The 14,969-nt window shown below is 41.4% G+C and overlaps 1 protein-coding gene across 1 annotated transcript in view; it reads left to right on the top strand.

The window, feature by feature from the left end:
* The first annotated feature begins 4,480 nt into the window (after positions 1-4,480).
* LOC102048223 (transmembrane protease serine 11E-like) overlaps positions 4,481-14,969 on the top strand; it is a 41,774-nt gene continuing 31,285 nt past the window's right edge. The window contains exons 1-3 of the mRNA XM_014285606.2: positions 4,481-4,644; positions 12,270-12,391; positions 13,116-13,234. Coding sequence (XP_014141081.1) covers positions 4,481-4,644; positions 12,270-12,391; positions 13,116-13,234 — 405 coding nt within the window. The remainder of the gene's footprint in view (positions 4,645-12,269; positions 12,392-13,115; positions 13,235-14,969) is intronic.

The following is a 14,969-nucleotide window of genomic DNA, read 5'->3' as shown; positions in this document are numbered from 1 at the left end:
GGAAGCAGGTTACCCAAGAGTGAGCTCTGAGCTCAGCCAGAAGGTCTCACAGGGAAGCAGCGAACCAAGTGGGACCCTCGTTTGGTTCAGAGTAGTCCTGCCTGAAGCATGCTGCATTTTACTGTCAGAGTGACTTAGCTCCTGAACTGTGCCTGAAAGGACAGCCAGAGTTGAAACAGCTGCAGGGTGGAAGTCTTGGGCTTGATTTTCATAATGTCTAATTTAGTCTCTGAAGCCTTGAATGTTAACACTGGGTCTGATATATCAGGCTTACAAGAATCACATTTAGGATCTTGCGTGCTGCTGCAGAGCAAAGTGGAACAGATAATAGCTGTGGCAGAAAGCATCTCAAAGAGCCAAACTTCATTTGGCTTCCACCAGGCAAGTTAGCTGCTAACAAATGATATTAAATCAAACCCAAGGTAAGTGTTTTCTGGGGACACAGAGATGTAGGAAAGGTTTTGTTTTGAATGCGTTGTCTTCCGCAGAGCTTGCTGTTAATGCTCCCAGGATGTCTCTCTGTCACTTCTGATGTGCGAACATTGCTGCTGTTCTTTTGTTTAATTTGTACTGTGCCTGTAAAGGATTTATTTTTATCTTAATGTGCCTTATTTCTTTGTTGGCCTAGTCCAATTTACATAAAGATCTCCTGTCTCTGTAGAGATGCTGTGTATCTTGACTGGGAGCCAAGGGTTTGTGTAGTGGATGTAGAGAGTCGCTTGTTAGCCTGATTGCTGGGTAACACCTGGAAGAAAATGCAGGCTGGCCTGTTTAACTGTACCAAGTAGCAGCTCTGGCTGAACAGCTGCAGAGAACAGGTACATCTGTGCTACCTTTTTGCCTCGAATGGGGTGACGGGCTATGAATTCTTCTTTAATGACTCTGGCCAGTGGGGGACTTCTGTTGTCTAAGGGCGTTGTCAGTATTCTGGGCTGGCCTATCCGGCTGCAACTCGGGTGTAGCAGTTTCTGTTATAAGGGCCTGCAAAGAGGGACTATTTGGAAACCAACCAGGGCAGGATCTAGCATACTTCAGCTTGAGGCCATTGTTATTTTCTCCGAGAGCCTCTGCACATTCAGTATCTCAAAGCTGCAGGGGCATGTAATAAAATATGGCCCTGAGTGACTTTTTCAGGGCTCAAGATAGAGGACTTGGCTTCTCTCCCAGCCCTGACATTGGCTCTGGAGAACTGTTCTATCCTTTTAGTGGATTTTCTGGTTTTGTTTGTCTACTTATCAGTTATTAAGAGCCATGGCTGGGAATTTCATATGGCAAAGGAAAGCATGGGATAATAAACTAGTGACATTTTTTGTCAAAAGGGTGAAGTTGTATAGCATCTCCACAGCTGAAGTTAAAAAGTGTGAAGAAATGCAGATCATCTAGAGCTTCCACTGAGTTTTGAAGGCCAAATGCAAGATGCTTTTGTGTTTTTCAGGACTGGGAAGCCTGAAGCCATAACTGACCTATCAAGGTGTGCTGATGGAAAATGAGTGCACTTGTCCTAGAGAAGGATTTCATCGCAGTATACCAGTTTGGTCTTATCAGATGCTCACAGAGTCACAGAGTAATTTAGATTGGAAGGGATGTACGGAGGTCATCTTATCAAACCCCTTGCTCAAAGCAGGTCTAATTAGTTCAGGTTGTTTAAGGCTGTGCTCTTTAACAGTGCTTCTGTCAGTTCTGTTAAATATCTTTGGCAAGAACATTGGCTTCTCAGTTTAAAAGTAATGACTGACTGCTGTGTTTGGTCTAAAATTTGTGGCCCAGGTTGGGCAACTGATAGACAATTATGTAAAACATCTTTGCTTGTAAATTCCAAAGATGTTATTGCTGTGGGGCTAGCCAATGGTCTTCTCTAAAGGTGTTCTTCATCTCTACAGCCAGGGAGCCTATGTAAGTATGCAAACATAAACCAAGGTAGCCTATTATTACCATTCTTAAGCAAGGAGTCTGTATGACCAGCTGGGCTGACTGCAGGGTTAAATGGAAAGAATGGTCATTACATCTTCTTACACTTTCTTTCACAAAATCCTGGGGACCCACGTTCTTGGATTTCCACCACACACTTTGATAGCTAGTTTCCATACTGCTTCCCTAGTGTTAAACAAAAAGATTAGTAACTGCCTTAGCTTACCGAATAACCCCGTAATACCAAGGACTTTGCAACTTGCTAATTTATTGTGTTGAAAATTGTTCCGTAATGATTGTCTTTTCTTGGCCTGTCTGTACCATTGTTCCTGGGGGACAGGTACGTGTAAACTGATTTTGCATAATCTGACACAGAGAAGTGTCATTTCCTTATTTTCCACTGTCTTCCAGGATAGTTCACTTCAATGGTTAACTAATTTGAAAACAAAAGCAACTTACTTCAATTTTTGTTAGGAGGATCACAAAAAAATCTTGATTGTAAGGAAATAAAATCATATTACTTCAGAGCATGAACAGAGATATTACAAAAACAACAGGAAGACCTGTCCTAGTGTGCTCTGAAAGTTACCAGAAGCTTGTTAGTTTACTGTCCAAGCCCCTTCCTTTAGTGCTACTTACTAAGACCCTTTGAAATCTTGTTATAGAGCCCAAGATCTCAGGTAACTTTTGTCTCAAACTCTAGCTGCCTGCTAAAACCTAATTCTGCTGGAATATGTTTTTTACCTGACCCAGGAGGGTAGAGCTGGCCTTTGAACTTCTGAGCACATCAGAGAAAATTCTGTACAACTTACAGGGTAAACACTTCAAGGGTTGCCTTTTCCCAGTGAGCTTGGCCTGGGTACTTAGGGCATCTGATTAGCAGTCTCTAATAACTAATGAAGAAGTTAATGTTAGTAACCCACTAACAGTGCTGCCAACTTTTATCTCTGTGGGCAGACCACTATGCATAGCCTCAGCCTAACCATTATGGGCAGAAATGCTATGTCCTTCTTTGCATTACATCCCAAACTTAATTAAGCTTTTTCTATTCTAGGAGCGTGTTTTGTAAGGATGACAGATTTTGTGAACACAATATTAAAAACCAAATAAAAAACCTGAGGAATTCTAAGGTATTTCTTGACTCCTGGATTGAATTGGTTTGTAATCGATCTCCGGCACTGCATTGAGTGCTGGAGTTCCTGTGGGTGTGAGTGTGTTTCTGGGTGGAGCAGGGATTTCTGTTGTGCACAAACTTAATTTTGAGTTTTATTAATCTTGAAAAAGAAGATGACAGGGCTGAGGGGGGAAGGGGAGGGGGGTGCCCAGGGAGGATATTAGTACTCAAGAGGTAACTGTGTATTCAATCAGTAAACCCCCACGTAAGGCAGGTAACTGCAACAGAAGCCAAAAAAAAAAAAAAAAAAAAAAAAAAAGCAGCAATTGACTTGATCAAAGCAAAGGAAGAAATCAATGTTAGAGAAATAGATGCCATGCAGCAGTGCTCAGCTTTTCCCACTGTCCTAACAATGGGATGTCCAGACACTTGCTTCTGTAATTGCATTGAAATGCCTGTGAATAGGCATCATTAGTGAGAGAAGGAAAAGGACTTGGTATAATTAGGTGAAATTTTCTTTTTGCTGTTTTTTGTTTTTTTTTTTTTTTTGGGGGGGGGGGGGGGTTGTTACCCTCTGTTGCTGAGGTTCTTTCTGGAAGATAACATGTGTTCCCATAAAGTTGTGAAATCTTGAGACTGCACTGGAAAACCAAATGCTTCAAACTTTTTGGCAAAAAAATCCAAGCATATCAAAGACTAGAGACCAGAAGTTTGGTTTCTGGTAATTTTCCTTTTTTGCCTTGGGTTTTGAGATGCAAGTACACAATTTCTCACTAGAGAATAGCCATTTTCCCCTTTTCAGTTGGCTCTGAAGAATCACGTTTGTGCTGGGAGAAGGGAATTCCAAGGAGGTTGGTGGCCCTTTTCACAGAGTAAGCATTTTCCACAGGCGGGGTTACGCTAGCCATTAAATGACTAACGTGTAATTAGGAGGCTGGATACTTATAGTTGTCATGTCCCTGATGCCAAGAGACTTCAGGACAGCTGTGGAGCAGTGAGCACCGAGGGAGATCAGGCTTGGCTGACCAAGCAATTTATATCTGTATTTGTTTTTGTGTTCGGCCTTTCTGTCAGCTATCTCGGGAGGCAAGCGACTTAGCATTGCGGACAGTGTGGAGCCTCTCCCATGTGAGTTTTACAGTAAGTGTATGGTAGAAGGTGCTGCTGCTGAGGAGAAGGCCTGCTGCAGGGATACAAGCTGGACAGAAAGGGAGTGCTGGAAAAGGGAAATCTCACGTACTTCCTGTTCTGCTGTGGTGAAGAACAAGTCTTCTTGCCTGTGCCAATTTATCTGCTCTGTCCATCTCTGCCTGGGGAGCTCTTTGATGCAGAGCTGATCCGACGGTTACGGTCTCCTTATCAACTCCATGCTTACCTCTGTTTGTTTTTATTCTGAAGTTCGCTCCCCCGTTTTGCAATAACCCACAGGGTGCTGGGTGTTGCGCCAGCTGTGCCTCAATGAAGGATCTTCATTCAACACCTTTCCCTTCCCGTCACACCAGTCAATGCAACTCCTGTGTTTTCCAGCAGCATTCACTACGCAGTCCAGACTTTAGTCAAGCCTTGGTTGGCGGTCAGAAAGGCTACCAGACCTACCGGGACCTACCATGGGATCTTCAAAAGTAGGTGGCATTTTTTAACTCTGTGAGTCTGATTTGGAGGTGTTATGGTAGTAAAGGATACTGTTTATGGGACAGTTTTAGGACTTCAAGGACATATGTAGATCCAGAAGAGAAATCTTCTCTTGCCTGACCTTGGACCCCATTGCTCTATCCCTGCTCTTTTTGTCCTTTTAAATCTAGGGTACATCATGGATCGGTCTGAAATGCGCAGCCTGAAAAGGGGCAATAGACAGGAGGGAAGTTGCAGGCTGAAAGGGAGGGTTTGGAGACTGTGGTCTGGATGAAAAGAATAACACGTGGCTTGAGTGAGAAATGCAGAAGGAAATCCTTTCCTAGCATGGCCAGGAGCACAAAGATTTTCTTTCTCTTTAGAAATGATATGATGTCTTAGGTTGACACCTTTCCTTCCTGTGATTGTCTTGTCCTGCCCCCAGCAGGCTTTTATTGCAGCAGTGGAGAATCCAGGAAGCTCTTTTGTGTCAAAATCAAATGTTAATAACACAATTTTTGTAAACCATGGATTTTAGTCAGGTCTAGTTGCAATATTATTTCCCCCAAACCCTGCAAAAAGTCCCAGTTAAATCGGTGATGGCAGCATAACTACGTAAGGAGAACACTACAGAGAAGCCATGATTCCTAGGGAGTAATGGCAAGATGTTTTGTGTCTGAAAGCATTTTTGTGCAGTCAGAGATGCTGAATATACTTAGCTTCGTTTTACTGTAACAGTATTTGAGATGGTGCTGCAAAGTTCAGGGTATTTTTACAAAAATAAGTCTCCTAGCTGCTGTGATAGTCTACTATATTCTCTTGAGTCAGAGCAGGGATCTGGTCATAAATGTACAGCAAGCCTCCTGGAATTTGTTATTTCTGTTTGATGCTCTGGCTCCTGGCTTCATGTGGCAATAAGAGATGCTCAGTCTTCCTTGAATGTGTTTTTTATCGTTGCCTCAGCAATTGAAGCTAAAAAGTAAGACCTCAGAAAAATCCAAAAGAATCTGAAATATTTTTTTTTAATACCCTAATGATTTGACTGGATGGCTAAATTTTTATGTGTAATTGCTAAATACTACAATCTTAGTCTCCTCTCTGGCATTGCTTTGGGTAGATGGCTGTGGATGATTGCAAGATATTACTTATTTTTTCCATCCTCAGTATTTCTAGAAGTTGGGTATTTTTTAATAATTGCTGGACATGCTGAAATAGAAACATTGTTTCTAAATTGATAAAACTTACTCTTTATTCCCACATTTCATGAGGACAATGTCATTTTTAGTCAATACAGTGTTGACTTTGTCAGGAGAAGACTGAATTCAGTTTTTGGTTCTGTGCTTCTTTAGTGGTACCCTGTTCAATACCCAAAGAGTCTCTGCCCTGTTTAATATCCTTACCTTAAAAGCTACGCTGCTCTGTCAGGTGACGGATAAATCCCCATCAGTTGTGAATACCAGTTTGCATGTGTTACATAAAGAGGGAAAACTTAGTTTTTGAGAGTTCTCTGCCTAGCAGAATTGAAAAGCCATTCCTTTTTCTTCTTAGAGGTAAATCTAGTTAACACGTCTTGTTGATATCAATAGTGGTCTAAATAATAAGCGTGCTAGAGGATAGTTAAATAGCATCTGAGATGAGTTTAGTTGCCTTCTAGTTAGGAAAGGATTTAGTTGTTTAAATAGTTGTTTAGGTTATTATAAAATCTAAGGTACATTAGGGGAAATCTGTGTTGGATAATTAAATATTTACACATTTCTGAAAGGATGGGGACTTCCTGGTCTTAATCAAAGGCCCTGCGTAACCTGTTAAATGTCCGGAGCTCTTTGCTGGGCAGGCATGTAGATCTGAGCGTGGAGCTGTAAGCCTTGCTGTTTGAGCTCATCATGCTGTGCCTCAGTCTCTTGCAGGAGTGGGGCTTCAGTATTAGGTTTTTCCAGTTCTAGGATGCCTTTTTTCACAACATTTCAAGCTAAGTTGAAACTATGGAATGTGTGCTCCATAAAATCCTTCAGGAAGCAAAGCCGCTAAGGAAAACTGGGTGGAGTAGACAGCTTTGCTAGTCTTGTCCCTCCTCTGTTGTGCTGTGTCCTGCAGTCTGGGAAGCAAATGCAGTGTCCTACCCACAACTTCCTTGTGAAGATCTTGTGCCCTGGCAGGGTGGGCTACAGAGTAGCTGGTGGTGCATATGCGAGTCTAAAAGTGAATATGTAGGTGGAAATGCAGTGCCACTTGCACCAATTTGTCATGCGGTAGGTGGGCAAAATGAGTGTAGATTACAGACTGCTGAGGTGTATCAGGAAATGGATGCCAGCCCTGGTGCAAGGACACTCGTGTCCCATTGGCATTAGTGGGAGTTAACCTTCATTACTGCAGGAGGCAGATGTGGTTCCTGCATGGTACCAAACAGAAACCTGTTCTGCTGTTTGTCCCAGAGCAGATCCTGATTCCAGGAAACCCTAGTGAAATACTTTTGATTCTGGTATACACCACACCTCATTTGACTCGTATGGATTGGTACCATTTGTGTTTCCGTGTCACCTTCACTCAGTTTCTGACCATTTTAGACAGGAAAATCAGAGTAAGAAAGGATCTCCTCCTAAGCCGTAAAATCTGGTTGTCTTCACTGACTGAGTGAGCTCCAGTGTAAACGCAGCAGCTTTTATGGACTTTGCTATCCTGTTGGACGGTGTTGCAGAAATGCCTGTCTTTATTATTCACAGACAGTTTTATGATTGGGCTTTTTGTGTCAGCGTAAGTTTTGAAAATCAAATAATTCTGTTTCCATCACGTACTCCTTCTATGTCTATATTTCTGGTTACTTAGAGGTCTTCATTCTGAATGAAGTCAAGCTAACACAAAGCTTGGGATGGCTTAATTTTACATGCTTCTGATACAAGACAATCTGAAAACTTCATGTTTTAGTGGTAACGGGGAGACAGATTTTATACAGAAATTAAAATGGGAATTGTCCAGTTTCTCTGCCATTGGAAAATTGCCTGGGGTTTCAGAGTCTCAGCTGAACCTCTTGTCTGAGGAACCTTCTCTAATTTCAGCAGCATTTCTCCCATGAAGAAATTTGTCCATCGCTGTTCAGTGAAAATACATTGCTAGATTACAGCATCTCAATATTTATCTACCCAACCTAGCAACTGTTTATTATGTATAAAATACATAAAAACTTATTATCCAGCCAGAAATGTAAACTGCTAAGGCTGATAGTATTTTTTATCGATTTTTTTTCTCAAAGCACCTCAAGACAGAAGTACTGCATGCATTCTAAAATCATGGAAAAAAATTGTTTGTCTAAGCATGTCTCTGTTACAGGACTAAAAACATTTAATAATAATAAGGACATTTAATAGCCCACAAGAGATCATCTCTAGGTGACTGTTTTGGGTTTGGCTGTCATGCTGTCCTGTCAGCACCTTTCTTGACCAGACACTGTCAGTACGTGCATGCCAAAGCAGAGCCTGTCCTGTGTTCTGTTTCATGGTTCATGCTGACTTAGCTACACACTGTCTGTGATATGAAGCTCAGTGCAGGTGATGGAAGAGTTCCCACAGGTGTCAGAGTGTGTTTTCTGCCCTGGTGAGGAAGACCTTTGAGGCTTTTCCTCTGAAGGTGGTGTGACTCGTAGAAGGCAGTTTTAATTCTGCTTCTTTGCAAGACGTGAATCAAAATTCCAATAGGTAAAAGACACTCTTATTTATTTTGTAAACTAACAGTTTCAGGCTGCAGTGAGGCAAGTGCATGCATGATTTATTTAATGTGAAGTTTATGATCTGTTTATTGAATGGCACCCTTAAAAAAAAGTTTGGGTATTAGGTAAGATTTTTAATTTTTCTTTGAGACTGGCTTTTTTTCCCCCAGTGCTCCTCTGCTACTAAAAGCCAATAGACGTAACTAACCATGTCCTCCTTATTTCTACCTTGTAAAATGCTTAAGGGGAGGGATCTTTCTGGCTTTGTGTTTATTGATGTGAGCTGCTTCTTGAGGAATTGTTCCTGGCGGGCTTCTTTGTGCTCATGATGGAGGGGGGAACCCAAGTACAGAATGTAGGGCTCCAAATCACCTAGCACCACTCAGGAAAGGTCTCAGAGGGTATTTCTAGGAAAATTCCAGCTGAATGCCAATTGAAAAAGCAAAGACAGTGTTAGAAATTATTAGGAAAGAAAGAGAGGACAACCAAGTAAAATTGTTGTCAGTGTGGGCAATTTGTATCAGTTTTTGTCATTTCTCTTTGTCAGCAAATATTTCAGTCCTCTTCCTAATCAGACAAATCTTACTCTGGGACTTGACAGTCTTCTGTAGAAAGATGAAATCCAGTCCCTGATTGCAGTGTATTTAAAATTACTGCACAGGCATGGTTGTCTGGGAAAGAGCAGAGCCTCTGGGGTAGAGGGGAGGACCACTTAGGGTGTAGGCAGAAGGGATCCTGACAGAAAGCCCGCTGAAGTCAGTGGAAGGCTTTCAGCTAGTATTTTGTTCAGGCTTAAAATCTCCATTTCTGCTCTGGACGATTTCAGTGACCCTGTCACCTGGAGTGTTTTTAATCCTGCTATGCCTTTCTTGGTTACTCTCCCAGTTCCCTCTCTGTTGAGCAGATAGTTCCCAAGGAGTTGTAAGGGACTGCTGGACTCTTTATCTGTGACAGTAAATTCCCACTGTTGAACTTGTATCAGCTCTCTGCAGAGTATTTCAGGCTCTGGTGGGTCATCATGTGGATCAAAGCTGTTTCAATTCTGGGATAGTTACTCCTCTTGTGTGTATTGAATCCCTGTAAGTACTGTCCAGCTTTACACAATGGGATGTGTTATTAGATGAAATAATTGATCTTTGAGGAATGAACCTTAGGAGACAGAGCAAAGCAGCAGCAAAGCTCAAAGTTAATGGGAATGGAAAAGGTTCAGCCCAGCAATCTGTGTTTTTATCTCACAGGTATTTTTGAAAACCTGGATTTGAAATCATCCTGGTGTGCTCAGTTTGCACATCTATTCAAATGGAGAAGTATCCAGGTGGAACAACCTAACCAAGGACATTTTACTCAAAAATACCTTATGTTTTTAAAACCAATTTTTGTTTTAAAAATTAATTAGGAGAGGAGAGTGAACCTTAACAGTCATTCTGTGCTATTATTTATAAGGAAGGGGGACAGTTATTCAGAAAAAACAGAAGGAAAAAAAAAAGACATCCCAGGTCCCAAAACAGTCCCACCCCTCTCTCCTTAAGTGACTTTCTAACAGATACTTCTCAAACAGTTTATTGTCTGGGGAAATTCAGTTTAAAAGCTGATGTCTGCTTTGTACCTCTTTCAGACGATGCTTTCAAACAGGTTTCATGAATTAAGTGAAAGTCATGTGTGTGAGTAAAATTACATGTGTGAGTAACTATTGTGGACTGGGCGTTCTGTTTGCTAAATGGTAATATGAAACTTGAAAGAGAAGAAATAAAGAATAAGAATTATTAAAAAAATGTTATATACTATGTACAAAAGAATTCTGAAAAGGTTTCAGTTTATATGGTACTTTATATTTAACTGTATCCTGACCACGTTACTTCTGATCTGAAACCGCTCTTTCACTGATATGATAGGTAGTAATTTCTTCACACTCACTGACTGCGGTGTAAAAGGTGGCATTCAGCCTTTCAAATGGGCTTCTCCGACCCAGCATTTTGGTCTGGGGCTGTGCCAGCCCAGGTTCATTATAGCTGAAAGACCTTCTAAGTGTTTTTCCTTCTGTGTAGATTAATTGAGACAACTGCTTTTTAAATGAGAGTATCTACAAGAATGAATGCGAGTAGGTTGTGTCAAGTTAAGTGTGTGTGTGTTTTGTTGGTTTTTCATGCAGCTTAGTCTCACTTCAAATGTAAGAGAAACATTTACAAAACGTACAAGACATGCAAAGGACTGCTAGTTGGAGTGGCAGAAAACCCACCCCAACAGACCCACATGACGAATTAAAGCTGAACTCGCCACTGACTTTATGGTTTCAGCTAACAGTTACTATTTAGAAATAGTCTTCTTAATGAGGCAGAGTCCTGACTCATTATAGCTGCATCTTTTTCATTTCTCCAGTTAAAGTTTTAAGGCAACTTCCTACAGTAGTCTCAGAAATAGCTTTGGAGCTGCTAATCTCTTAACAGGACTGTTTAATTCCTATCTTCTTTTTTTTTTTTTTTTTTTTTTTTTTCCCCCCTCCTCTTTTCTGCTGTGGATTCACAGATGCATTTTGAAGCAAACCACAGGAGATGAGAGATTAATAGTTTAGAGGATAACAGGAGTGAAGGAGACACTAGCTAGGAGATCCAGTACAAGTCAGAACAGGTATGAGTGACAAATGAGTATTCCCATTTTCACTCAATCAAATGTCACGATATTTAGCCTGAGTCAGTTGTTTTCCAAGCTGAAATAATAAGGCCATAACTGTAAGGCATTACAATGACATTAGAATGAAATATCAGAACCTGCTTCAATATTTATGTACTGTGCACAGTGTGCTTGCTGTCTTATTCCTGCACACAGCTGCAAATTATTTTAAACTTATTTTAATGTATTTAAACTTATGGCTCATGAGGTAGGTGTTCTGGAAGTGAGCTGTATGTACTTTGTTATGAATGTGGGAACTCACTGAGATGCCTCATACCCTCAGGAGGAGATCCTGGGAGCCTGCTTTGCTGGGGGAGGCTGTACCTTAACCTGAAGGTGTGCATATCTGCACAAATGAGATAGCTGGTTCTAGAATGAAAGACTCTTTGCCACAAATTCTGGCTTCCTGTTCTGTATTTTGTAATGGCTGATAACATAATAGAAAAGTGGCTTTGAGGATCTTCAGATGTCTTTGAGTGTATAGGTAGAGTTAGAATTTGCTGTGAGTAACGTTTTTCAGGCAGGTTTTTGTCTAACTATAAATACTGACCTGCAGACTACTGACTTTCCTTGAGTTAATGTGGATTAGCACCTGTGTAATTAAGAGCATGGCAGAGAGAAGTACTGGTGAGACTTCCTACTCATGTCCCCTGGTCCACTCACATGTCCTTGCCCTTGCCCTGTCATTTCATCCCTTCAGAAAATACTACTTAAAGCAGTGCTTGTCTTTTGCTTTTAGACTTAGCCTGAGTAAAACAGGAAGCATAGGCTGGCTGGCTGAAATCTGTTTCTTGTCCAGCTCTGGTTTGCAGACAGAAATGGATGGAGCAGCTTGGAAAATGTGTAGATATGTACTACACAAAGCATGGGATGCTTTTTCCCAATTTTATTGCACAAAGCATTTTTGGGAGCAAAGGTGCTAGAGTGTCTGTGATGACTGATTTTTTTAACCAATTGAAAACTGCCTATGCTGCTGTATAAAAATTCACCCAGCTAAAAAATAAGTTTTATTCTTGCAGATTTCCAGTCAGAGGTCATGTAAGAAAGTGCATAGTGGGACTCCTACTTAATTTGGCATATCCCAACATCTATTTCAAAATAGTCTTGAGTCATGGTTTCATTTTCAAGGGTGTTGGGTGAGAAGTCAATTAATACAGCTGGGAAGAATCAGCTGATGTTGAGAGAGAAAACTTTAGCTTCATTTTTGGGAGGGATAATTAGAAAAGTGTCTCTCATTAATCTTATCCCTTTGTTCTTCCTTTCCCCCAGAATTCATCAGCCAGCCATCAAAATAAGACATCTTGAGCCCTGGAAAATAGCTCTAATTGTTATTGGAACAGCAGCGGCAGCAGCTATCACCATCGGTCTCTTAGTTTATTTTCTGGCATATGGTAAGTTTCACATAACAAATCACTGTTCCTATGTTTAGTGTATTTTCTTTGTGCTTGTTGTGCTGCACAATGCTGGGAGTTTGCTTTTTATCAGTCCGTTTAAAGCTCTTTTGGGGAAAACCCACTGGCTTTTCTAGAGCTCTTTTGTTCCTCATTTAGCATCTTTGCTGATCTCTTAGCAACGTTTCCTGCAGGGAGGTTTATGGCTGTGGTTTCTGTTGGCTTTCACTTGCTTTCATTCCTTTCACATCTTCCTCATGATTTACATCTGTGATGAGGTCAACACAGCTTTCTGGTCTCCCTTACATGAGTGACAGAACCTTCTGCTTGTCTCGACTTGTGATGTTTCACTGTTCCCTCGCCTTGACCACCAGCAATCACCTGCCAGGGCTCGGCGTTGAGTGGGCACACAGGCCAGGAAGGAAGGTGGCTGACCAGTAGGATGCAGCTCGTGATCCTGTGCGAGCCCAAAGTGCTATTGGCCAGCATTGTAACTGTTGGGGAAACTGAGCTTTTTGTCACCACTTGGCTTAGATCACCTAACTCAATTGAGTTCTTGCTCCTGGGTTTCTAGCTTTTGGAAGCTGTATTTGAATGGGTTGGATACGGGTGAAGGATCATCCACCCCCTAGACATCTAGATATCAGTCAGCTCTAGGTGTATATCAAAAGTTCATTCGTCTTCGTGCTTTCAGTATTACCTGTTTCTCTTATTTCTCTTACAGATCAGAAGCTGTTCTATTACAGTGCCAACGTAAAAATCACCAACATCCAGTACAGTAATGAATTGTCCAGACAGTCCTCGGGAAGGTTTAGAGACCTGAGTGAGAGGGTTGAGAGACTGGTAAGTTTTGATCATTGTGCCTTGCTGTTAAGGATTGTGTGATAGAAGAGTCATTAATGTGAGCAGCACACTTTTAGACCACAGGTGACTGGTGTACCCTGATCCCCTATGGTTAGCAGACCTGGGAAATGGGGAGTCACGATCATACCTGGCAGATGTCTTGCACGTGCCAGTCTGCTTGTTCTAGCTTGTCACCTCTCTTTGTCCCTGCAGTGGCGAAGCAGACATCGACAATAATCTCAGCTTTCTCCTATATCACTAGTCAGTTGTGTGTGTCTTCTCTTTCCCTGCCCTGAGCCTGATTTTATGATTTATGCCCCACTGTCTCTAAGGAAAGCATTCTTGTACACCCTCTCGTTTATGGGGTGGGGAACTCTACCTGGCAGGCTGTTGCCGTGTGTTGACAAAACAATACACAAGCCCTTTTCCTGCACCTTTGGTATGTTTTGTTGGGAAACACTCCTACAAATAGCAGAGGCTGCTGAGTGGCTCTCAGTCATACAGTAGCTATGGAAATAAATAGACACACTGCAATTTCCTTTCTTGTTTTCTCTTTGAGACACTTCCCCACAGATGATAATTACAGAGTTCAGCTCTTTACAGCAATAAGCATGTGATTGTACTTGTATCTTTTTGTGCTTCATTCATCAGAGTTTGATGTGTATCTCTTACCACCTGTTTAGCAACCTTGCACAGATACTCAGTTAATAGGACAATCAATGCTTTGCTCCCCACTGTGATTTAATTTAGGGCCGTGCCATTTGTCCACAACAAAATGTGAGCTGTGGTGAATATTGTTCTGGAGAAGCAGGGTGCTATATAGGGATTTGGCAGTGCTAGCATCTCTTTCTGGCTTCACTGCTGAGGACCTTGGAGATGTTAGTATTTTATTTTTTTTTTCTATACTTGTTTCCTTTCTGCCCTCTTTACCTACTGGGGACCGTACCATATTTCCCAAGATTTGCTCCTGGTGCATATCTGTATGTATAGAGTCTTACATAAGGTGCATTTACTTAGGTGCTACTACTTGACAACTATTACTTAATAATTGCAGGCTTTAAACCTTGTGATATAGGACCTTGGAGAGGGAATGTTCTACCTGACCAAGAAGACATTGTGTATTGCTGAGACAGGAGGAAGGCAAGGGCTGGGGAGAAGTCTGAGGTATAACGCTTCATTGAGTAAAGTTGTATCCCTTTCTTCCACTCGTTCCCTCTTCATTTTTTAAAAGTGTGGCTCCTTTGGCAAGAAATTTGGTTTTAGCTAAGAAGTTCTTTCAGACAGTGTCCAATGCTGTCAGATTTCCTCTGAGCATGGCTATTAATTTAGATGCTTGAACGGAAGCCAATGCTTTAGAAACCCTGTCTCCTCTATGGGTGCTAAGCACTTCTGACAGTAGTGACAGTAAATACCAGCGTTGGTTGAGCAGTGAGAACCATTATTTCGGAGCAGTTAATTGTACTTGATAAGTAACACCATAACAAACATACAGAGAACTGTGTTACCTTTCCTTTGTTCCTGTGACTTTTCTTAAAAGCTGTCTTTAATTCAGCCATTAACTGCTACCTCTCACTCAAATTTTGTGAGTTCTTTGCTGTAATTTTAGGTCAGCTGATATAAATGGTCCATGCCATAAACTTTGACTTTCTGCGGGTTTAGTTCCAGGTGTTCCGTCTCATAAGGATGTATGAGATTAAGAATTGTCCATAAGCTTATTTAAAGTGACTCTATACAC

Source organism: Falco cherrug, chromosome 1 (genome assembly GCF_023634085.1).
Source record: "Falco cherrug isolate bFalChe1 chromosome 1, bFalChe1.pri, whole genome shotgun sequence".
In the NCBI taxonomy this organism is placed as follows: domain Eukaryota; kingdom Metazoa; phylum Chordata; class Aves; order Falconiformes; family Falconidae; genus Falco; species Falco cherrug.
The sequence above is the reverse complement of the archived record's forward strand: the minus strand, read 5'-3'. Positions and strand labels throughout refer to the sequence as shown.